The 24,260-nt window shown below is 41.8% G+C and overlaps 1 protein-coding gene across 1 annotated transcript in view; it reads right to left on the bottom strand.

Annotated features, from left to right (window-relative positions):
- The window catches only part of LOC110499151 (inhibitor of nuclear factor kappa-B kinase subunit alpha), a 35,444-nt gene extending 11,184 nt beyond the window's left edge, over positions 1-24,260 (bottom strand). Inside the window, exons 1-18 of the mRNA XM_021576096.2 lie at positions 23,803-24,260; positions 23,506-23,612; positions 14,981-15,075; positions 13,757-13,874; positions 13,451-13,520; positions 13,281-13,369; positions 13,029-13,118; positions 12,770-12,894; positions 12,550-12,657; positions 8,322-8,457; positions 7,865-8,059; positions 7,615-7,717; positions 7,264-7,387; positions 6,882-7,033; positions 6,606-6,667; positions 6,329-6,438; positions 4,806-4,855; positions 4,536-4,641 (exon numbers count right to left, since the gene is read on the bottom strand). Of these exons, the coding sequence (XP_021431771.1) occupies positions 4,536-4,641; positions 4,806-4,855; positions 6,329-6,438; positions 6,606-6,667; positions 6,882-7,033; positions 7,264-7,387; positions 7,615-7,717; positions 7,865-8,059; positions 8,322-8,457; positions 12,550-12,657; positions 12,770-12,894; positions 13,029-13,118; positions 13,281-13,369; positions 13,451-13,520; positions 13,757-13,874; positions 14,981-15,075; positions 23,506-23,610 (1,838 nt within the window). The 5' untranslated portion in view covers positions 23,611-23,612; positions 23,803-24,260. The remainder of the gene's footprint in view (positions 1-4,535; positions 4,642-4,805; positions 4,856-6,328; positions 6,439-6,605; positions 6,668-6,881; positions 7,034-7,263; positions 7,388-7,614; positions 7,718-7,864; positions 8,060-8,321; positions 8,458-12,549; positions 12,658-12,769; positions 12,895-13,028; positions 13,119-13,280; positions 13,370-13,450; positions 13,521-13,756; positions 13,875-14,980; positions 15,076-23,505; positions 23,613-23,802) is intronic.

Here is a 24,260-nt window from a genome sequence, read left to right as displayed (position 1 = left end):
TGGAGGGACTGTAAGAAATACCTGGGCATTTCCTCCCAAATATGTTCTCACTCGCCTATAGTAGGCAACCCAGACTTGCCAAAAGCCCTGAGGGATGCCAACTTTAATCTTTGGCATACTCTAGGAATCAGGACCTTTTCAGACCTATTTCATCAGAAAACCACTACACTGAAATCCTTTCAAGAGCTCTGCAGTGAATTCGATGTGCCAAGATCCCATTTTTTTTTAAAAATATCTTCAAATTAGACATGTAATTTCCTCATTTACCTCCAAGAGGAGGTTTAGAACTCAGTTGAATGAAGTTGAAACCCTTCTTGTCACAGCACAATCCATTAAAGGCAGAATATCTTACATCTATAGACTCCTTTCTGAGAAAGGAAGCTCCTCCTTTACTCCTTTGAAAATAATCTGGGAAAAGGACCTTGGTCTGACTATCAGTGATGAGTTATGGGCGGAGGTTTGCGACAGGGTATACTGCTCCTCTACCAGTGTAAAAATGAAAGAATCTAATTACAAATTTTTGTACAAATTTTATTATACTCCTTTGAGACTCCATAGAATGAAAACAGATATGTCTCCTAACTGTAAAAGATGTACCTCTGAAAGTGGAACCTATATGCATGTATTTTGGAGCTGTAGGGAGATTGCCAGATTCTGGCAATCTGTACATACTGCTGCACAGAAAATACTAGATGTACAGTTTGATATGACCCCGTGTATCTATCTTCTTAATGCCCAGCAGGACTTTGTTCTTGATCCTGACAGAGAAAATTTGCTTATGACTATTACATACTTTGCTAAGAAATGTATTCTTCTATTGTGGGCCTCTAATACCCCTCCTACATTTAAAATGTGGATTGACCAGATTGTTGACTTTCTTCCTCTTGAAAAGCTCACTTATGACCTCCACAAGAGACAGCCCAAGTTTGATAGACTCTGGTCTCCACTATTCAACTATATTTCAAACTGGACAGAGTGAACGGGGTGACTAGGGAAATGCGCAGATACATGTTGTGTAAGGTACTGTAAAACCTAAAAACGAATTATTGGCCCGTCGTCTCAGCGAATGCTTGAAATAGCTGATAAGAACCTTGATAGTGCTGCTGCAAGTGTTATATGTTTTTTTTTTTTTTTTGTGTGTTTTTATTTTAATTTAGTTTTTGAGTACGTGTGCGTAGGTGTGTGTGTGTATGTATATGTGCGTACGTACGTATGTATATATATATATGTACCAAAGGAAAATATATAGATTAAGAAAAATAAATGCTTTTATTTGACTTTATCATTCATTTTAATTGTATTTTTATTTTTTCAAAAGTATTATTATTTTTTAATTTTTTAAAGCCTGTCACATCTGTGAATGTGGAATGTGTTTTGTTGGTTGATTGAAAAACAAGAAAACTTAATAAAACTTTAAATTGAAAAAAAAAAAATCTAAATTGTCAAAGACTCCAGCCAACCAAGTCATATTGTTCTCTCTGCCATCACATGGCAAGCAGTAACGAAGCACCAAGTCTGGAACCAACCTTGAACAGTTTCTACCCAAAGCCATACGACTGCTAAATAGTTAGTCCAGGTAGGTATTTGGTTAACTATCTGCATTGATCCATTTTGCACTAACTCTTGACTCAGATACGCTGCCGCCGCCACTACTATCATGTTGCCTTGTCACTTTATCCCTACCTATATGTACATACTGTATCTACTTTAATTACCTTGTAACTCTGCACATCAACTCAGTACCCTGTGTATGTAGCCAAGTTATCGTTATTCATTGTGTATTTATTCCCTGTGTTTTTTTGTTTGTTATTTCCCTCCATTGCTGGGAAACACAAAGCACGTAACAAATTAAATTTGATTTGAAGACTACACATGTAAATGTTATGCTATTTGTACACTGAACAAAAATATAAAAACACAACATGCAACAATTTAAGATTTTACTGAGTTACAGTTCACAAGGAAATCACTCAATTTAAATAAATTCATTAGGCCCTAAAGCTATGGATTTCACATGACTGGGAATACAGATCTGCACCGGTTGGTCACATATCTTAAAAAAGGTAGGGGTGCAGATCAGAAAACCAGTCAGTATCTGGTGTAACCACCATTTACCTCATGTAGCGCGACATCTACTTCAATGGCTGTGCGAAGTTACTGGATATTCGCGTGAACTGGAATGCGCTTTCATATGCGTAGATCCAGAGCAGCTTAAACATGCTCAATGGGTGACATGCCTGGTGTGTGCGCAGGACATGGAAGAACTGACATTGTCAGCTTCCAGGAATTGTGTACAGGTCCTTGTGACAGTGGCGTGCATTATCATACTGAAAGATGAGGTGATGGCGGCAGATGAGTGACACGACAATGGGCCTCAGGATCTCATTACGGTATCTCTGTGCATTCAAATTGCCATCGATGAAATGCAATTGTTTTCGTTGTCCGTAGCTTGCCTGCCCATACCATAATCCCACCACCACCACCATTGGGTTCATAACGTTTACATCAGCAAACCGCTCGCCCACACGACGCCATCTGCCCGGTAAAGTTGAAACCGGGACTTATCCATGAAAAGCACAGTTCTCCAGTGTACCAGTGGCCATCGAAGGTGAGCATATGCCCAATGAGTTGGTTACGACGCCAAACTGCAGTCAGGTCAAGACCCTTGTGAGGATGACAAGCACGCAGATGAGCTTCCCTGAGACTGTTTCTGACAGTGTGTACAGAAATGTTTCAGTTGTTCAAACCCACAGTTTCATCAGCTGTCCGGGTGGCTGGTTTCAGATGATCCCGCAGGTGAAGAAGCCAGATGTGGAGGTCCTGGGCTGGCGTGGCCACATGTGGTCTGCGGTTGTGAGGCTGGTTGGACGTAATGCCAAATTCTCTAAAACAGCATTGGAGGCAGCTTACACCAGAGAAATTAACATTAAATTCTCTGGCAACAGCTGTGATGGACATTCCTGCAGTAATGACCCCCCCCAAAAAAAACTTGAGACATCTGTGGCATTCTGTTGTGTGACAAAACTGCACATTTTAGAGTGGCCTTTTATTGTCCCCAGCACAAGGTGCACCTGTAATGATCATGGTGTTTAATCAGCTTCTTGATATGCCACACCTCTCAGGTGGATGGATTATCTTGGCAAAAGAGAAACACTCACTAACAGGGAAGTAAACAAATTTGTGCGCAACATTCGAGAGAAATACGATTTTTGAGTATTTCTGGGATCTTTTAGTTCAGCTGCTGAAACGAGGCACCAACACTTTACATGTTCTATTATATTTGACGACTCACACCAACTTCTTCTGCTCCTCTGTCGTTCGCTACAAACTTTAGTCAGAGTACCATCATTGAAGTTGTTTGTTGTGACGAGGGGCGTGGTACAAAACAAAGATGTCAACGATTGGATCGTCTCCAACCAATCAAAGTATCAAAGCCAATGACGAAATTTCAAAACACTGCTTTAATCCACCTGTGTTTTGGCTCAACCCATCGGTTTCTGGACCCATCAGACAGCCCTGAATGTGCTCGCATTCAGTTAAGAGTTGGGGAGGTACTCAGATCCAGACTCATTGTGAAGAAGAAACCAACATCTACGGGCGTGGGGAAGCGATTGGCTGGAGCAAGAAGTCTGTGTAGCCAGATAACCCACGAGTAAACTTCGAGCAGTACATGAGCAAAAAGAAGCGCCCATCAATCTACTCACAGAGCTTATTTATATATTTTAGGGAAAGTGATTTACAACAGTAAACCTTAAATAGTGAATATATGCAGGCAACTGTTGACTGTCAGCAAAAAGAAAGCAACAAAAAGACACCTAGCATTTGTCTTGGCTAGCCTACTGGAGCCATGTCTATTAGTATTTTGAAATGTTAGAGGCAGAGGCAGCGTCCCATTTTCATATCTTCACAAAATGACACTGTACTTTAGAAACAAATGTATACAATGCAATTCTAAAGAAGAGTAATGACTGGCATTGCTAAATTGTATTAGCCATGTTTTTAAAAAACTATATCATAATAACCAAATGTAGCCTATTCTATAGATTCTATAGATTACCTTACAGTGAATTTATGTTCAAAAACAACATTTTGGGGGGGAATACAAGAAGTACTATGGATACTAATATCCCTGTGAGCCTCCCAGGACCATGTTGCCCATGGTTAAGAACATACTGTAGATTAACATTACATAGTATTGTATTACACCCTCTTAATTTACAAATCCCTTAGCCAAAATTGGTTTAATCTGTTGTTAGCAATATTCATAGAAAATAAACAAACAATGCATATAATATAAATACATTTAGAGATCTGGCCGTGGACCCCCTGCCGCAGACCCCAGTTTGGGAACCTCAGCAGTAAGGCACATTATTGCGAAAGGTTAAGAATGAGGTAAAAATATATAGCATAGAACAGACGCATGCCTCTCTAACATACAGAGTATAGAATCATGTCAGCTTTATTAAGGTCATTTCTATCTGCAGCGTTCAGTTGGTGAAGTGACAGTCCACTGAACAGTCCCAGACCCTGCTTACCTGAGGTGTGTGTAGAGGTCTCTCAGGACCTTGTCCTGGTTCTGGACAGTCTGTATAATGGCTTTAACCATCTCTGAGCTGTCACTGCTCACACCAGGGTCAGGTGCTGAGGGAAGAACAGCACACAGGTGTCAGAACGTGGTAGTGTTTATACAACTACCGTCGTACGATTACAGATTCTATTCAATATCCAAAAGTACTACAGTGCCTTATTGAAATTGAAAATGGCTGCAATGCAGTGACTGTATTTATTGGACAAAAGTGGCTTACTTCGGCATTTCATTTTTAGTTGTTTGTAGAGTTCAATCGCCTTGTCCTCCCTGAAATCAAGGAATAAACGATCAATTCTCCTAGAACATTCATTTAAATCTTGTTTGAGGCTTTCAGAATGATACAGCAGTTGACATTTTCTTCTTAATATGTGCATCTGAGTACTCTAGATGTATAGGACAGGTAATGCAAGTGACAAACAACATCAGGTCAGCTACTAGCAAAATCAGAAGCCAAACATTTCAATGAGGCTCCATCTACTTCCACAACTTCCTGGCACTTCCTAGACCAGTGGTTGCCAACCGGTCGATCGCCATCTTCAAGGCATTCCTAGTCGATCACCAAATATTTCTGTAAAGAAAGCCAACGAACGATAAAGGCTTGCGCTACTTTAAAAAAATATTGTTCACCTTTTGCCAGTATATTCACTTGATTCAAGTTCTGCGCACCAGGTAAGCAAAGTGTTCCCATGAGACAAACTCCGCCTACCCGGCGGGAAAGGGCAAATCTGTGACTAAATCGAGTGCATCTAGTGCGCTGACCAATCGGATAGGTCAAATCACCATGGCTACAGAGCTTCCATGACCCTGGCCACAGCCAAGTTTAATAGGCTACTAGCCAAGTAAGATTTAATAACTTTTAAAACCATGACCACAGAGAGACTGTCAATGAATACAGCAAAGAGCTGCTGTTTTTATGAGTGAGTTCATGTTTAAGTTTATATTCAGCACTGTCACTGTTTTAATTCAACGCTATCGCAAAACGCGTTTCTCCGTACTTCCGTTCGGGTTGCAGCTGCAATGAATGAGTAGCCAAGTATCGATAGCCCTGCGTTTTATTATTATTAGAAATTTGTCGTGTCGATTTTAATAACTTTCTCTGGTCATAGGAACAACATTAATTTGTGCATGAGGCAGATGCGGTGCGACTCGAGTTTCGCCACCAGGTGGAAGACGGGTGTCCCCTCTCTCTGGTCAGTCTCACCAGAGGAAAGGAAAAGGAGAGCTGGGACTGTGAGAGGCGGTTGGGAAAAATAGTTTTGAACAGTCATCCAACTCTGAATTCCAAGTCGGAAACCCTGGCATCTTTCTAGAGCTCCGACTTCTCCACCTGAAGATCACTGACGTTGTGATTTGACCTCGTTGACCATCAGATGCAGGTACCATCAGTCCAGTAAAATAAAAAAGGGAATTATTTCATGTCATGCTCCACAGTGCCTCACAAGTGCTAAACCAACTGATCTATTTTGTTATCAAAGCTCAAGTTTTGAAATATATGATCAATCATATGCTGTGATAAGGTATTAGGCCAACTGCCCAAACCTCATTCCTACAAAACTGTTTGTCAGTTTAATGTAAAAATATATATATTTTTTAATCTGAGCAGTAGACATCAGCTTGCTTTTTGACTACGAAAGTGATCTTGACTCAGAAAAGGTTGGTGACCACTGTCCTAGACCCTTCATGCATTTAATTCAGTAGAGGCAGACAGCCTGTCATTCCTGCCTAGAGTAGAACACTCACAGCTGCTCCATGATGTCTCCTTGGCGACGAGCATAGGGACTCCTCTGCAGCTCCACGATCTCTGAGTGTAACGACATGATTTCCTCGTCCAGGTGGCTCACCTCGGCCACCTAGTGGACAAAACATACATTACACATCGGGCTCAGACAGCAGGTGTAGCTAGGGATGATTAGGATTGGTGGGGTAATCTGATCCTAGATCTGTGGTTAACTTGTACCTCAAGCCATTCAGCTCAACTAAGATGCCTTCAATACCAAAAATCCATCCCAACCGGTACCTGTGCATATGCAGCCGCCTTCTCCTCATTCTCCTGCCAAGCTTTCAGCATCTTCTCAGAGGCTGTGGGAGAGGGGGAAAAAACAAATATCATGAAAATAACCAACACTATCTTGTCATAATACAAAACCATGATTGCTTCTAAAATGGCACTATTCCCTACTTTGTGCCCTGGTTGAAAGCATCGCTCAATATAAGGAATAGGGTATCATTTCAGCTGCATGCCATGTGGGTGACCATTCCTGGTACTACCAATCATCAGCCAGCCAATACTCACAGATCCCATAGTGCATCTGATCGCTGTACTTCTCCAGGTCGTACTGGATACTGCTCTTGAAGAAGTCCAGCTTGGCCTTCAGCTGCTGGGAGAAGGCAAACATGCCGTTCTTGCACCGGGTCAGGTTGGTGTTGTAGCGCAGGAGGCTCAGCCTGGACAAACACACAGAATATAATAACTTTGTCTGTTAAAAAAACTAAAACATACATCAAAATAACAAGATCACACATGCCTTATGAAAAAGCAAAGAGCTGATTCTTCCAAAGAAAGTCTGGAAACTTCTTTTAGCTATTCCAGTTTGAGACATTACCAAATTCAAAAGAAAGAATCTTGCTTCCTTTAACTTCACTCTTTTGGTGTCTAGTAAAGCAGGCTTACTCACATGGCAGCTCTCTGGCCCTGGAACAGTCTACTGTAGTCGTCCTTCAATCCACAGATGTAGCTCACCGCCTCGCCCCACACCTTCTTCAGCACCACCAGGGGCAGCTGGGACTTAGCCTCCCGCACTAGGAAAAAGGACAACAAGCTCCTACATAAGGCTTGGTACATATGACTGAAGACATCTTTGAACCAAACCATGGAAGGAGCACAAGTTTAACTGAATGCTAAATTCTGTTTTTGTTGTCTAAGAATAAAAAACACTACCTCTATTTAATTGCATGAGCTTGTATTTCCATCCGATCGCCTTTAGATCTCTCAATATTTATCAGCAGGCAGAGAAGGCAGTACTCACCAATAGTGTTGACTTTATCAGGCAGCTGTCTAGCACTGAAGGGACCAGAGTACTTGGTGAGACTCTTGTCAAACAAATAGATTATGTAACTGTCCCAGCCTCGCTGCACAACACACAAAGACAACCACTTTACATGGTGGTCAATTGCTAAATATGTTAATGCTAAACAGGTGATTAAGATTTCCAATGTGCTGTATCAAAACTATATTCTAACAAAATACAACATTAGAAGTGGAACCAAAGTCTTTACCACCCCCTCGAGGACACACTGGGCTGCGGGCTTCCTGGGGTCCAGCGACACCCCCGTCTCCTGCAGCAGCTCCTGGTTGACCAACTCGATCTTGGTCTCAGTCTCGATGCGGCGCTGCAGGCTATGGAGGCTCTCATCTGGGGCCAGCTGGAATGAGTGGACCTGGGCCGTGGTCATGTTCAGGATGTGGACAACCTGCCAATGGGATAAATGATATGGGTAAAATAAAGGAAGCTGATTGGCTAGCAGCTAGAGTCAATCCAAAATAACAAGCACGAGCAGGCAAACTTAACATTTGTTTAAAAACTATATTATGTGTACATTAACACACTATGGGAAATATAAGCGTCAATTGAATATTGTCCATGAGAAAATCAAATAAGAGCCCAGCCTTAAGAGACACTTGAAAGACTATTGTTAGCTCAAGAGATAGGGCATGATACGTTACAGAACTAACCCTCATGCATAATATCTGTTCCAGCACTTCAAAGCACAGGGGTTTCTTGCTGTCAGCGTTAGTCTTGCCTCCTCTCTGGACAGGGTCCCATTTCAGCATCAGCTGCAGCAGCATCTCCATGGGCTCCAGGAGTGTCCTGAATGAGTGCAATGCAAATGAACACCCCCCACCCCCCCGGTGGAGGGGAAACAAATTCAATCTATACAGGTCATGGTCGTTTCCCTCAAGTTATCATCTTGGTTTTCGATTAATGCTGCTCAATGAGGTGAAACTTTCAGAATGTGGTCATAAATTGAGCTGACATGATTCCCTGTTCTACTTTTGACAGACAACCATATTTGTTCTCCACAATAAGAGTTTTTATTTTTTTTATCTCAATGTTCTGTTACTTGGCACCCTAATGAACAGGACCCTGGTTTCCCAGGTTGAAAATTAGTCTGTGGCTAAAAGATAAGGATGATGACCTTTAATGGCATCAGACCAAGGCTCTGCATCTCTGTCCTCGTGCTCCTAGACCTTAGCGCTGCTTTTGATACCATCGATCACTATATTCTTTTGGAGAGATTGGAAACCCAAATTGGTCTACACGGACAAGTTCTGGCCTGGTTTAGATCTTATCTGTCAGAAAGATATCAGTTTGTCTCTGTGAATGGTTTGTCCTCTGACACATCAACTGTAAATTTCGGTGTTCCTCAAGGTTCCGTTTTAGGACCACTATTGTTTTCACTATATATTTTACCTCTTGGGGAAGTCATTCGAAAACATAATGTTAACTTTCACTGCTATGCGGATGACACACAGCTGTACATTTCAATGAAACATGGTAAAGCCCCAAAAGTGCCCTCGCTGGAAGCCTGTGTTTCAGACATAAGGAAGTGGATGGCTGCAAACTTTCTATTTTTAAACTCGGACAAAACAGAGATGATTGTTCTAGGTCCCAAGAAACAAAGAGATCTTCTGTTAAATCTGACAATTAATCTTGATGGTTGTACAGTCGTCTCAACTAAAACTGTGAAGGTCGGCGTTACTCTGGACCTTGATCTCTCTTTTCACGAACATATCAAGACTGCTTCAAGGACAGCTTTTTTCCATTTACGTAACATTGCAAAAAATCTGACAATTTCTGTCCAAAAATTATGCAGAACAATTTGCCCATGCTTTTGTTACTTCTAGGTTCTAGGACTACTGCAATGCTCTACTTTCCGGCTACCCGGATAAAGCACTAAATAAACTTCAGTTAGTGCTAAATACGGCTGCTAGAATCCTGACTAGAACCCCAAAAATGTATCATATTACTCCAGTGCTAGCCTCCCTACACTGGCTTCCTGTTAAGGCAAGGGCTGATTTCAAGGTTTTACTGCTAACCTACAAAGCATTACATGGGCTTGCTCCTACCCATCTTTCCGATTTGGTCCTGCCGTACATACCTACACTACGGTCACAAGATGCAGGCCTCCTAATTGTCTCTAGAATTTCTAAGCAAACAGCTAGAGGCAGGGCTTTCTCCTATAGAGCTCCAATTTTATGGAATGGTCTAACCACCCATGTGAGAGACGCAGACTCGGTCTCAACCTTTAAGTCTTTACTGAAGACTCATCTCTTCAGTATGTCCTATGATTGAATGTAGTCTGGCCCAGGAGTGTGAAGGTGAACGGAAAGGCACTGGAGCAACGAACGGCCCTTCCTGTCTCTGCCTGGCCGGTTCCCCTCTCTCCACTGGGATTCTCTGCCTCTAACCCTATTACAGGGCCTGAGTCACTGGCCTACTGGTGCTCTTCCATGCCGTCCCTAGGAGGGGTGCGTCACTTGAGTGGGCTGAATCACTGATGTTGGTCTTCCTGTTTGGGTTGGCGCCCCCCCCTTGGGTTGTGCCGTGGCGGAGCTCTTTGTGGGCTATACTCGGCCTTGTCTAAGGATGGTACATTTGTGGTTGAAGATATCCCTCTAGCGGTGTGGGGGCTGTGCTTTGGCAAAGTGGGTGGTGTTATATCCTGCCTGTTTGGCCCCTGTCCGGGGGTATCATCGGATGGGGCCACAGTGTCTCCTGACCCCTCCTGTGTCGGGGGGCTAGGGTCAGTCTGTTATATCTGGAGTATTTCTCCTGTCTTATCCGGTGTCCTGTGTGAATTTAAGTATGCTCTCTCTAATTCTCTCTCTCGGAGGACCTGAGCCCTAGGACCATGCCTCAGGACTACTTGGCATGATGACTCCTTGTTGTCCCCAGTCCACCTGGCTGTGCTGCTGCTCCAGTTTCAACTGTTCTGCCTGGAACCCTGACCTGTTCACTGTGATTACTATTTGACCCTGCTGGTCATCTATGAACATTTGAACACCTTGGCCATGTTCTGTTATAATCTTCACCCGGCACAGCCAGAAGAGCACTGGCCCACCCCTCATAGCCTGGTTCCTCTCTAGGTTTCTTCCTAGGTTTTGGCCTTTCTAGGGAGTTTTTCCTAGCCACCGTGCTTCTACACCTGTATTGCTTGCTGTTTGGGGTTTAGGCATGGTTTCTGTACAGCACTTTGATATATCAGCTGATGTAAGAAGGGCTATATAAATACATTTGATTTTGATTTGATGAAAACCAGCATAAACATCCCTCGATGTCCAGAGCTGGGCACCCCTGCTATACACAGACAGAATAAGACCGGTGGTTACAGTGCCTTCAGAAAGTATTCATATCCCTTGACTTATTCCACACTTGTGTTACAGCCTGAATTTAAATTAGATATATTTTTAATTACACATCTACACACAATACCCCATAATGACAAAGTGATAACATGTTTTTAGAAATGGTTGCAAATTTATTGAAGATTAAATACAGATATCTAATTTACATAAGTATTCACACCCAAGTCAATACTTTGTAGAACCGATTACAGCTTTGAGTCATCTTGGGTATGTCTGTATCAGTTTTGCATATCTGGATTTGGGGATTTTCTCCCATTCTTCCTTGCAGATTTTCTCAAGCCCTGTTAAATTAGATTGGGAGCTTCCATAGATTTTCAATGGAATTCAAGTCTGGGCCACTCAAGGGCTTTCACATTCTTGTTCTGAAGCCATTCAAGTGTTGCTTTGGCTGTTTGCTTCATCGTCCTGAAGTCATCGTCCTGTTGGAATGTGAATCTTTGCCCCGGTCGAAGGTAGTTTCCACTCTGAAACAGGTTCTCATCAAGGATTTGCCTGCATTTGGCTCCAATCATTGTTCCCTTTATCCTTACCAGTCTCCCAGTCCCTGCCGCTGAAAATCATCCCCATAGCATGATGCTGCCACCACGTTTCACTGTAAGGATGGTGTTAGACGGGTGATGAGCTGTGCCTGGTTTTCTCCAGACATATAGTTTTGAATTCAGGCCAAAGAGGTTCTCGTCAGACCACAGAATCTTTTGCATTATGTTCTCAGAGTTTTTCAAATGCCTTTTTGCAAACTCCCAAGCGTGCCGTCATGTGTTTTTTTCTCAGGAGTAGCTTCTGTCTGGCCACTCTCCCATAAGGCCCAGATTGGTGAAGTGCTGTAGAAACGGTTGTCCTTCTGGCTGGTTCTCCCATCTCAACCAAGGAACTCTGTATTTCTGTCAGAGTGGTCATTGTGTTCTTGGGTCACCTCCCTGACCAAGGTCCTTCTTGCACAGTTCCTCAGTTTGGTTGGACGGCCAGCTCTAGGCAGCATCTGGGTAGTTCAATATTTTTTCAGTTTCCCAATGATGGAGACCAATGTGCTCTTGGAAACTTTCAAGACTAGAAATTGTTTTATACCCTTCCCCAGATATGCCTCCTCACAATTCTCTCTCGGAGATCTACGGACAGTTCCTTGGACTTAATGAGAGTTTCTGCTCTGACATGCACTGTCAACTATGGGACCTCATTGACAGATGTGTTTCTTTCTAAAAAACATGTCTAAACAATTGCCAAAGGTGGACTCCAATCAAGTTGTAGTGACATCAAGGATGATCAAAGGAAATTGGATGGAACTGAGCTCAATTTGGAGTGTCATAGAAAAGGCTCATTAAAATTTGATTTCTGCATTTCACATACAATACATTTCCAAAAACATGTTTCCACTGTCACTATGGGGTATTGTGTGTAGATGGGCGAGAGAGAAAAATATATTTGATCCATTTTGAAATCAGGCTGTAACAACATGTAGAATAAGTCAAGGGGTATGAATACTTCCTGAAGGCACTGTAATAATGACACTAGAATAGAATATGTGATGGTGTCTGACCTGCTCAGATTGTTGGGGTATGGTAAATGTGTGGAGAATCTGACTTCCCCATTCAATTCCTCCACAGCCATGATGTCTTTGGGACCTTTGTTCCGCACTTTGCTGGCCCTGAGGAATAACATATCAAATGGCATTCAAGGTGGTTACCTGGTCTCCCTTGGAGGATCACTCAGAATTGAAACTAACACTTGAAAACTGTTAAATGTGCAGGGACAACTACCACTGGACAGGCTGAAGATTGTGCAGAAAAGGCCGGAACCCACAACTGCATTCAAATATCATTGTGCCAAAACTCCAGTAGTCCACTGTGACAGTGTAAGGCTTATTCTCAAATAATTCAGGGGCCTGGGGGGAAAAGATATGCAAGTATCAATTAGTAAGTCCGGTTTTAATCAATCGTGACTAACAGACAGAGACAATGTCGCAACGTTAAGTCAACAGGAATCTAGGAGTGCTTGCAGGAGGGATAATATGCTCACCAGGTATTGCAGTGTTCCCACAAATGAAGTGCACAGACTCCCCTGGTCCAAGTCTTTGGCATAGCCCAAGTCTATAATTTTGTGAACCAACTGAACAAGGAAAACATTGTGACATATTAACATTGCAAGATTAACAGTATTCTTTAAAAATAAACAGACAGTCACACCAGAGAACATCAATAACACAGAAATGTAAACCGTTATATAAAAAAAACATGATAACAGTGTGCTAGTCCATAAATATTAGGTTACCTTTCCATTGACTTCCTGGAGTACTATGTTTTCTGGTTTAAGGTCTCTGTGTATGATCTTGTTTTCATGCAAATACTGGATGCCTGAACCTGCATATAAAGACCATTCAGAAATCAGTTCTATGCAGACCCACAATTATACACAATACAACAGTGGGGTACAGTACATACCAACGTCATTGAGCAGGGAAAGTACTTCACTTTCTTTCAGTCCACAGCAATTTTCAGGCTTGCTCAGCATCTGTCAAATTCAACCATAAACACATTGTTGGACAAATGCCTGCTCATGACAGAACCATTTGTGTCACTGTGCCCGTATGCAAGGCATATAACCCCTCACTGATCCAGGGGCACTGCAACATGGCTGATGCCACTCGGGAGTCTGTATATGTCAAGGGGGTTTATAGCAAATAAAAGAAAAAGTGTGTGGACTATAAGGGGAATGGACAATAAAGTATTCATCTTCAGCTGCCACACCTTTCTGAGGTCTCCCTTGGAACAGTACTCCATGGCCAGCAGTGGAAGATCGTTTAAGGCAATGTGCTTCATCTCCTCTGGCACGTCTCTGGCTGTCACTACATTGAGATTACTCAACCTGAATAGGCAAGAAAAACATTGTACTTGATAAATACAGTGCATCTGGAAAATATTCAGACCACTTAACCTTTTCCTCATTTTGTTACATTACAGCCTTACTGTAAAATGGATTCAATAAAAATGCCTCATCTACACACAATAACCCATAACAACAAAGCAAACATGTATTAAACATGTATTAACATAAGTATTCAGACCCTTTGCTATGAGACTCAAAATGGAGCTCAGGTGCATCCTGTTTCCATTGATCATCCTTGAGATGTTTCTACAACTTGGAGTCCACCTTTGGTAAATTCAATTGATTGGAAATTATTTGGGAAGGCACACACCTGTCTATATAAGGTCCCACAGTTGACAGTGCATGTCAGAGCAAAAACCATGATGCCATGAGGTGGAAGGAATTGACTGTAGAGCTGCGAGACAGGATTGGGTCAAAGCACAGACCCGGGGAAGGGTAGCAAAAAATGTCTGCAGCTTTGAATGTCCCCAAGAACACAGTGGTCTCCATCCTTCTTAAATGGAAGAAGTTTGGAACCACCAAGACTCTTCCTAGAGCTGGCCGCCTTGCCAAACTGAGAAATCGGGGGAGAAGGGCCTTGGTCAGGGAGATGACTAATAACCCGATGGTCTGACCAATAACTCGATGGTCTCTCTGACAGAGCTCAGGAGTGCCTCTGTGGCGATGGGAGAACCTTCCAGAAGGACAACCATCTCTGCAGCACTCCACCAAACAGGCCTTTATGGTAGAGTGGACAGACGGAAGCCACTTCTCAGTAAAAGGCACATGACATCGAGCTTGGAGTTTTCCAAAAGGCACCTAAAGACTTTGTACTTGATTAATACAGTGCAAACCATGAGAAACAAGGTCTGATGAAGGTCTGATCGAACATCTTTGGAGAGACCTGAAATTATCTGTGCAGAATATTTGAGAATAAGGCTGTAACGTAACAAAATGTGGAAAAAGTCAAGGGGTCTGAATACTTTCCGAATGCACTATACAAGAAGCAAATGCCGATATTTCACTAATTGAAAAAGTATATGTCACCCAGTTCAAACGTGTGTGGCATTCAATGATGTACACAGGATAATACGACATAGACAAACTTTTTCATGATCTGGATCTCTCTGCTCCATCTGTCTTTGTTTCTTGCTGTCAACTCCAGGCGACACATTTTCACTGCAATTTTTTCTGATGTGTCCTATGGTGGAAAAATAGCAAGATTATGTTGTAATACTTTTATTGCATCAAATGGGTGTTTTAAGCAACAGAATATAGTATTTAGTTAACTATTGTGTGTGTGTTCTACTGAGGATGGGCCTCTGGGAGGTAACACAGAGGAGATTTACATGTCTTTTGGGTGATAAAACCTAAAGAGCATTCCAGAGCATGAGTTAATGTTTCTGTTCGATATGGTACCAGAGAGAGATGGTTCCAGTTTGGAGGCGGAGGGACAGACACTGGTCTCTCTCTATACAATGAAAACTGTTGACACAGCAGATACAGTGCCTTGCGAAAGTATTCGGCCCCCATGAACTTTGCGACCTTTTGCCACATTTCAGGCTTCAAACATAAAGATATAAAACTGTATTTTTTTGTGAAGAATCAACAACAAGTGGGACACAATCATGAAGTGGAACGACATTTATTGTATATTTCAAACTTTTTTAACAAATCAAAAACTGAATAATTGGGCGTGCAAAATTATTCAGCCCCTTTACTTTCAGTGCAGCAAACTCTCTCCAGAAGTTCAGTGAGGATCTCTGAATGATACAATGTTGACCTAAATGACTAATGATGATAAATACAATCCACCTGTGTGTAATCAAGTCTCCGTATAAATGCACCTGCACTGTGATAGTCTCAGAGGTCCGTTAAAAGCGCAGAGAGCATCATGAAGAACAAGGAACACACCAGGCAGGTCCGAGATACTGTTGTGAAGAAGTTTAAAGCCGGATTTGGATACAAAAAGATTTCCCAAGCTTTAAACATCCCAAGGAGCACTGTGCAAGCGATAATATTGAAATGGAAGGAGTATCAGACCACTGCAAATCTACCAAGACCTGGCCGTCCCTCTAAACTTTCAGCTCATACAAGGAGAAGACTGATCAGAGATGCAGCCAAGAGGCCCATGATCACTCTGGATGAACTGCAGAGATCTACAGCTGAGGTGGGAGACTCTGTCCATAGGACAACAATCAGTCGTATATTGCACAAATCAGGCCTTTATGGAAGAGTGGCAAGAAGAAAGCCATTTCTTAAAGATATCCATAAAAAGTGTTGTTTAAAGTTTGCCACAAGCCAACTGGGAGACACACCAAACATGTGGAAGAAGGTGCTCTGGTCAGATGAAACCAAAATTGAACTTTTTGGCAACAATGCAAAACGTTATGTTTGGCGTAAAAGCAACACAGCTGAACACACCATCCCCACTGTCAAACATGGTGGTGGCAGCATCATGGTTTGGGCCTGCTTTTCTTCAGCAGGGACAGGGAAGATGGTTAAAATTGATGGGAAGATGGATGGAGCCAAATACAGGACCATTCTGGAAGAAAACCTGATGGAGTCTGCAAAAGACCTGAGACTGGGACGGAGATTTGTCTTCCAACAAGACAATGATCCAAAACATAAAGCAAAATCTACAATGGAATGGTTCAAAAATAAACATATCCAGGTGTTAGAATGGCCAAGTCAAAGTCCAGACCTGAATCCAATCGAGAATCAGTGGAAATAACTGAAAACTGCTGTTCACAAATGCTCTCCATCCAACCTCACTGAGCTCGAGCTGTTTTGCAAGGAGGAATGGGAAAAAATTTCAGTCTCTCGATGTGCAAAACTGATAGAGACATACCCCAAGCGACTTACAGCTGTAATCGCAGCAAAAGGTGGCGCTACAAAGTATTAACTTAAGGGGGCTGAATAATTTTGCATGCCCAATTTTTCAGTTTTTGATTTGTTAAAAAAGTTTGAAATATCCAATAAATGTCGTTCCACTTCATGATTGATTCATGATTGTGTCCCATTCTTCACAAAAAATAAAGTTGTATATCTTTGTTTGAAGCCTGAAATGTGGCAAAAGGTCGCAAAGTTCAAGGGGGCCGAATACTTTCTGCTATGTATTATAGGTATCTTTCATACAAATCTTAACCTTGTGACCCATTCTATATATATATATATATATATATATATGTTGTTTGTCATGTAGGTTGAAAGGGGTGTATCTTGGCTATAAAAGACCTTTGTCCTTTTGTCTCGGGGCTCTCAACGAATCATTTGATCGTAAATCGTCAACCAGCCATCATTATCGTAGAGCACTCAATCGATTCACTTTATGTGTGTGTTGCATTGACCTGCTTCCTTATTAATAAGGGATTAAATATTTAGTTTAAGTATAACTCTGACTTGTGACAAGTTTGTCTCTACTCAATTGATAGTAAAGAACTTAACCACCACATTTGGCGATGAGGATGGGATGTGAATCTTCACTTGGTGACTGCTCCTGACGACCTGGGTAAATCATGCACGAGGGATCCCTCAAACTTGGGATCTCAGGGAGACCACACTTCGGGAACGAAGTAGATGGACCCACCTTTGCTCTGAGATTCAGCGAGCCGAGTGGATACCACATCTCGAACTTTGTTTTTTTTAAATAAAGAGGTGAGCAAAACAATTGAGGTCGAGTTAAGAAAAGCCTCTGTTACGTAGGCTCTGAGTGTGTATTCATGTGTGAGGGGGGGGGGTACGTCCCGACACTGAATTGATCAGAGTGGGGATTGGTGCGGTCTGTAGGGGTGAGTGGCCAGGGTGACTCTGGGTTCTGTGTGAAACACGGTACCTGGTGAAACCCTATTGGAAGAAGGACCTCATTCTGAAAAAAGTGATCCTCAGAAGTGGTGAACTCCAATTATTTTAAATGTGCTAGCCAGGTATGCCCTGGGTTTGGTAATTTAGCGTTAAATATCTAGAATCTGTGTGAAATTGTTTTGGCCATTTAATGTTAAAAACATCCGGAATCTGTGTGAACTAGTTAAGACCATTTATGATATAGTATAAGATAGTAAGGTGCATTTGTAATTGTTTTAAACCTGTACCACATTTTAGAAGTATTGAAAGATGTAAATGTATGAGTTGCATTATCCTAGGAATAAGTAATGAGATAGAAATTAGAAAATATTCCTGCAGGTTAAAATATTGTTGAAAAACGAATTGATTAGGTATGTTTGAGAATAGCATTGTGTGACTGGGATATGAGAGTTGTGTGAATATGGAAATGAGTCTTAATCTGACGTTTGGATTAACATAGAAATATGCTTAATCAGATGCTTGAAATGTGGATAAGTTTTGAAATAACGTTATCTTAGGGTTCTGTTCATTCACTGCCCATCATAGAATATCACGGGGTGGTATTGAGAGGGGAGGTTAGAGAACCATTGAGGATCCCATGGTCATTGTCCAGGAAACAAAAGTGTATTTTTTGTTCTGCTGGGAGTATGTTTGGAGAGCTGCTTCGTAGCTATGGAGAATCCTTGAAAAAGCAAATGGAATGGTTGTTGTGAGTACCTAAGAATTTCTTATGTTTTATATGGATTCTGTGAATATATGAAAATATGATAAACTGTATGTCTTGTCATGACGTTGGCCTGGGAGTTAGGTTTATGAAAGTCATAAATACCTCTTCCCGCCTTTTTCCTTCTCTAACCTACTGAGGTTACATTTTTTTTAAAACAACATAGAGATTCTGGGAACATCAGTATGTGGGGGGAAATTAACTATATTCTGGTAATCCGAACAATTGAACATGTGCAGTGGTACTTAATGAATATGATGTCAGTTCGGTTGTCATCTGAGACATTCTCATCAATGATAAGATGACAAACTCTACAGTGGAAAGTCTACACATCAGAGTTATCAGATTCACATGGAATTGTTGTTCAATTTAAATGTTTGTATATGAAATTATTTGTGATGGGATGAAATGTGATTTTACCTTCTAAAATGTGAGATGTGGGTTTTCATAAGTTAGGGCTGCTCACTCAGTGGCCCGCCCACGTGAAGAGACAGAGGTTGTAAACTATGACACACACCCCTTTTCTCCCTTCCTATATAAAGCCTTGACGACAACATAACTCTGTTCCAATGAGGTAGGATGACGATCCTATGTCAGAATGGTTCAGATAAAACTACAGAACGAAGCCAACATCAGTATGAGCTTTGGTTGCGAATGGTATGAACTTTGAACTCTTATTCACGACAGAAGTGATACCTCCTAGCCGTTGAGTTAGCGACCGCAGCTGCAAACGCAGGTTAGGAAGGAACAGACAGAGTATCCCATCTACCACACAACGACGTTACTACAACTTATCCAAGTGACCACCAGAGACATTCTTCAAAGAAAAATTACGTTACTCTGGACCCTGATCTCTCTTTTGAAGAACATATCAAGACCATTTCAAGGACAGCTTTTTCCATCTACGTAACATTGCAAAAATCAGAAACTTTGTCCAAAAATGATGCAGAAAAATTTATCCATGCTTTTGTCACTTCTAGGTTAGACTACTGCAATGCTCTACTTTCCACCTACCCGGATAAAGCACTAAATAAACTTCAGTTAGTGCTAAATACGGTTGCTAGAATCCTGACTAGAACCCAAAAATTTGGTCATATTACTCCAGTGCTAGCCTCTCTACACTGGCTTCCTGTCAAAGCAAGGGCTGATTTCAAGGTTTTACTGCTAACCTACAAAGCATTACATGGGCTTGCTCCTACCTATCTCTCTGATTTGGTCCTGCCGTACATACCTACACGTACGCTACGGTCACAAGACGCAGGCCTCCTAATTGTCCCTAGAATTTCTAAGCAAACAGCTGGAGGCAGGGCTTTCTCCTATAGAGCTCCATTTTTATGGAACAGTCTGCCTACCCATGTCAGAGACGCAAACTCGGTCTCAACCTTTAAGTCTCTACTGAAGACTCATCTCTTCAGTGGGTCATAAGATTGAGTGTAGTCTGGCCCAGGAGTGGGAGGGTGAACGGAAAGGCTCTGGAGCAACGAACCGCCCTTGCTGTCTCTGCCTGGCCGGTTCCCCTCTTTCCACTGGGATTTTCTGCCTCTAACCCTATTACAGGGGCTGAGTCACTGGCTACTGGGGCTCTCTCATGCCGTCCCTGGAGGGGGTGCGTCACCTGAGTGGGTTGATTCACTGATGTGGGTCATCCTGTCTGGGTTGGCGCCCCCCCCCCCCTTGGGTTGTGCCGTGGCGGAGGTCTTTGTGGGCTATACTCAGCCTTGTCTCAGGATGGTAAGTTGGTGGTTGAAGATAGTGGTGTGGGGGCTGTGCTTTGGCAAAGTGGGTGGGGTTAGATCCTTCCTGTTTGGCCCTGTCCGGGGGTGTCCTCGGATGGGGCCACAGTGTTTCCTGACCCCTCCTGTCTCAGCCTCCAGTATTTACGCTGCAATAGTTTATGTGTCGGGGGGCTAGGGTCAGTTTGTTATATCTGGAGTACTTCTCCTGTCCTATTCGGTGTCCTGTGTGAATCTAAGTGTGCGTTCTCTAATTCTCATTCTAATTCTATTATTCGACCATGCTGGTCATTTATGAACATTTGAACATCTTGGCCATGTTCTGTTATAATCTCCACCCGGCACAGCCAGAAGAGGACTGGCCACCCCACATAGCCTGGTTCCTCTCTAGGTTTCGGCCTTTCTAGGGAGTTTTTCCTAGCCACCGTGCTTCTACACCTGCATTGCTTGCTGTTTGGGGTTTTAGGCTGGGTTTCTGTACAGCACTTTGATATATCAGCTGATGTACAAAGGGCTATATAAATACATTTGATTTGATTTGAAAGGACAGAGGACTCGGTTTGGCAACACGGTCTTCCATCTACCACCAACCTACTGAAGCGCAGCTCAGAGTAAATATTTATTGCATTTTCTATTTCCAAATGGACGGTAATTTAGAATGCATAAGATACTGTATTTATGATAGCACAGCTTCTTCCCATTGTTCCCCAGTCTCCCGCTCTTTCACTCAAACCCCTTTTCCTTTGTGTAACAAGCTGTCATATCTGTTCCGCTCGCTATGACGTAAAGAATTATCTAGGTATAATTAATTATTTGTATATGTAATCCTGTGTGATTAGTTAGGTATTTAGTAAATAAATAATAAAACCCAATTTTGTATTGCTGATTCAAATTGTTAGCCAGGGTTCTTGAAGATAATCTGAAAGTTGTTAATTCTAGGTTATGAGACTGAAGTAAAATGACGATTAATGTTGACTGCTATTGATGTAAAATATATTACTAAATCTTTAAGCGTTTATTCGGAAGATAACAGGTCTATAAATATTATTTTGTGGTGCCCGACTCTCTAGTTAATTACATTTACATGATTAGCTCAATCAGGTGATATTAATTACGGAGAAATTATTTTATAGAATAGCATGTCATAGCAATTAATCCGGCATAGCCAAAGACACGACAGTGGGTATAATCGATTACTAGAGATTTGATACAATTTAAACCACCCATATGTAGACGTACGTAGGTTGAGTTGGTATCTTTAATGGATAATTTGATAAAGATGAGGTTTAAGCATTAAACTGTCTACAAAGTCTGGGCAATTGTCTCAGAAACTGATTGGAGTGTGTTCACTTTTGGTTAACTTACCCTAACGATGTAACTATAAAACGCTTATTGGATTTTCTGTCTGGGTACTACATTTGAAATAAAACTGCATGAGAGGAGTTGCTGGATTTATTGACTAAACCTTTTTCCATAAAGTTAGAGCGAATTAAGATGGAATCTCGACGTAATTTATAATGTCGTACAAAGCCTAGGGTATCCATCAAACTAATTTGAGTACAGTCAAGTCTCATCTATTATCTCATCTTGTCAACTCAACAGATGTGCACTTATAAATTCACAGTGAGAAGAACACAAAACAGCAAGGTATTTTTAAGCTACAGGGTGTTTTTTTCAAGTGGTGGCATTTGACCTTTGCCAAAAGATACTGACCCTATCGTTACAAAATACATTTAGAAATCTATATTATTCAATTATTGCACCCACACTGCTCGCGAGCGTCTGCGTTGGCAAGGGCTAAAATAGAAGTCAGTTCTATTTGTGACGCAGATCACGCAGAAAGTCCTGCCTCTGCCATCTCCTCATTGGTTTATAGATGTAGGTACCCACGTGCCATCTCCTCATTGGTTATACCCATGTGGGTGACTGAAAGATGAACGAGGTCAGTGGCGGTAATGCACCTAATTTATGAAAGTTGCCAATCACAATATAAAATCCAGAAAATAAAAAGCCTGGAAGGAGGAGAGATGACTAGAAACGATTCGGTTGACCGTTTTAGGTGTGGATTAATTGTCGTAGTAGAGGACCTTGTGCATTTCAGGTAAAATAACAACTCAATGTTTATACGTTATCCCAGAACAAATTAGCTAGCAAGAGCAAGCTAGCTAGCTAAATTGCCATAAATGTTTAATGCTTTTCGACCTGGCCCCAAATTAGTGTGATTGGTTCAGAGTTTGCTTTGATATTTTAACCTGCGCATCATTATCGTTTGTGGTACGGGAGGACAAAATTATTGTATGCACGATCGCACGCAGCCGGTTTGGGTTCCGTGTTATATTTGTTTACAATGAGCTTCTCCGTGGAGCACGTGAGAGCTATAGATCGGAAAACATACATCAATGGGATGTGCCACTACTCCAAATTGTACCTTTACTCACACTGCTCTATCGAGAAGACTTAAATACTGCTAGTTTTCCCGGAAAACTGCCATTTTTCATCCTCATGCTAGCTAGTAGGGCCAGGACGATACCATTTCGCAATATTTTTTCAAATGCAATTTTTTTAACACGAAGCAGACCAAATTCTATTGGTCCTTTAAAAACCTGACTTAAAATGTTGTGTGCTTTAGCTTGGAAAATAAATACATTCGACTCTGGATGACAACATTATGGTGTTTGTTTCCAACATTAAGCCTGTTTTACTAAAGAAGTGAAATTCGCTTCGTGCTGTGTTTCCGTACCACGATACTAACGTGTATCGCGATACAGTATCGTCCTGGCCCTACTAGCTAGTAGTTGCCACGGCTGCGGTGACCCATTTTGGAATGGCAGTGTTTGCCAATCAGCTCATTTGTTGTTCAACATGATGTGTCATTCCATAATGGCTGCTGTGTCTACTCCTAGCTAGCACGAGGACAAAAAGGGCGGTGTTCAGAAAAACTAGCATTATTCCAACATTCTCCATGAAGCATTGTGGATAAAGGTACAATTTGTAAAACAGCGCATATCCCATCCCTGCATTGAGGTACATTTTCCAACCCATTAACACACCAGCTTCACAGTAATCATGATTGCATTCACATCCCTGTGCAGCTCAGTGTAACAGTAGGGTAGGTATCTTCTGGCAAATTTGAGCTGTCATATCATCCAGTCAGGCTTACTATTCATATCTAGGAAGTGGTTAACTTCCTTTCAACTATATGTAAACATACATCCAACTCTTTGTCTGATTTGGCAGGATATTCAGCTACCATGATTCAAATCTGGACTCTGGAACAGCTTAGAGTACTAGGGGTTACTTATGAAAATGTGGCCGTTAGTTAAATACTTACATGATGTTGATACAGGTAGACATGGGCAAAACCGCCCATGCCCAATCTCTCTTTCAATTCCCAGTTCCCGCAGTTTTGGTTTTGTCTGAAAGGAGGCTTATCCATTGCTGTAACGGTAATAACAAGGATTATTAATGTTACATTTGGCTTATCAAATTGTCAACATTTCTAACTAGCCACATATGCGGTAAATTAAACATTTACTAGCTAACTGTTAGCTTGATAGCTACTGTTTACAGCTAGTGCTAGCTAGCTAACGTTCGCTATTTAGCTAAACAACTTTCAAGTTTGCCATACCTTCGTTAGTGTTGCTGGTCAGCTAGCGTTGCTAACTAACGTTAGCTATTAATTTAGCTCCCCTGTCTGATGTCCGTAAACAAAATTGATCAATGGGCAATATAAAGATAAACGTTTAAACTTCACAATCGCCCATGTTTCCCTTGCAGGGTTGTTGCACCCGTGACTGATCAACGAAGCTTGAAGACGAAAGTAAACATAGCTAGCTAACGTTAGATAGCACAGTTAGCTCGTTGGACAGCCAGCTAACGCTATTTGCTTGAAAAAAAACGAATGTAGCTGGTTATTACAGAAATCTTGGTGTAATAATAGCTAATTATTACGATATTTCATAAGACAGTCAGCGGCCGTTTTTTCATAAAAAGAAAGATCTTCTTGTTTTCGAGTAATGCACTATGACAGGAATGTGTACTTTCCTAGATGTGACGTCGCCAAAAAACCCGGCTGCTTTTCTGAGG

This window comes from Oncorhynchus mykiss, chromosome 20 (genome assembly GCF_013265735.2).
Source record: "Oncorhynchus mykiss isolate Arlee chromosome 20, USDA_OmykA_1.1, whole genome shotgun sequence".
In the NCBI taxonomy this organism is placed as follows: domain Eukaryota; kingdom Metazoa; phylum Chordata; class Actinopteri; order Salmoniformes; family Salmonidae; genus Oncorhynchus; species Oncorhynchus mykiss.
This window is presented reverse-complemented; position numbering and strand designations above follow the sequence as displayed.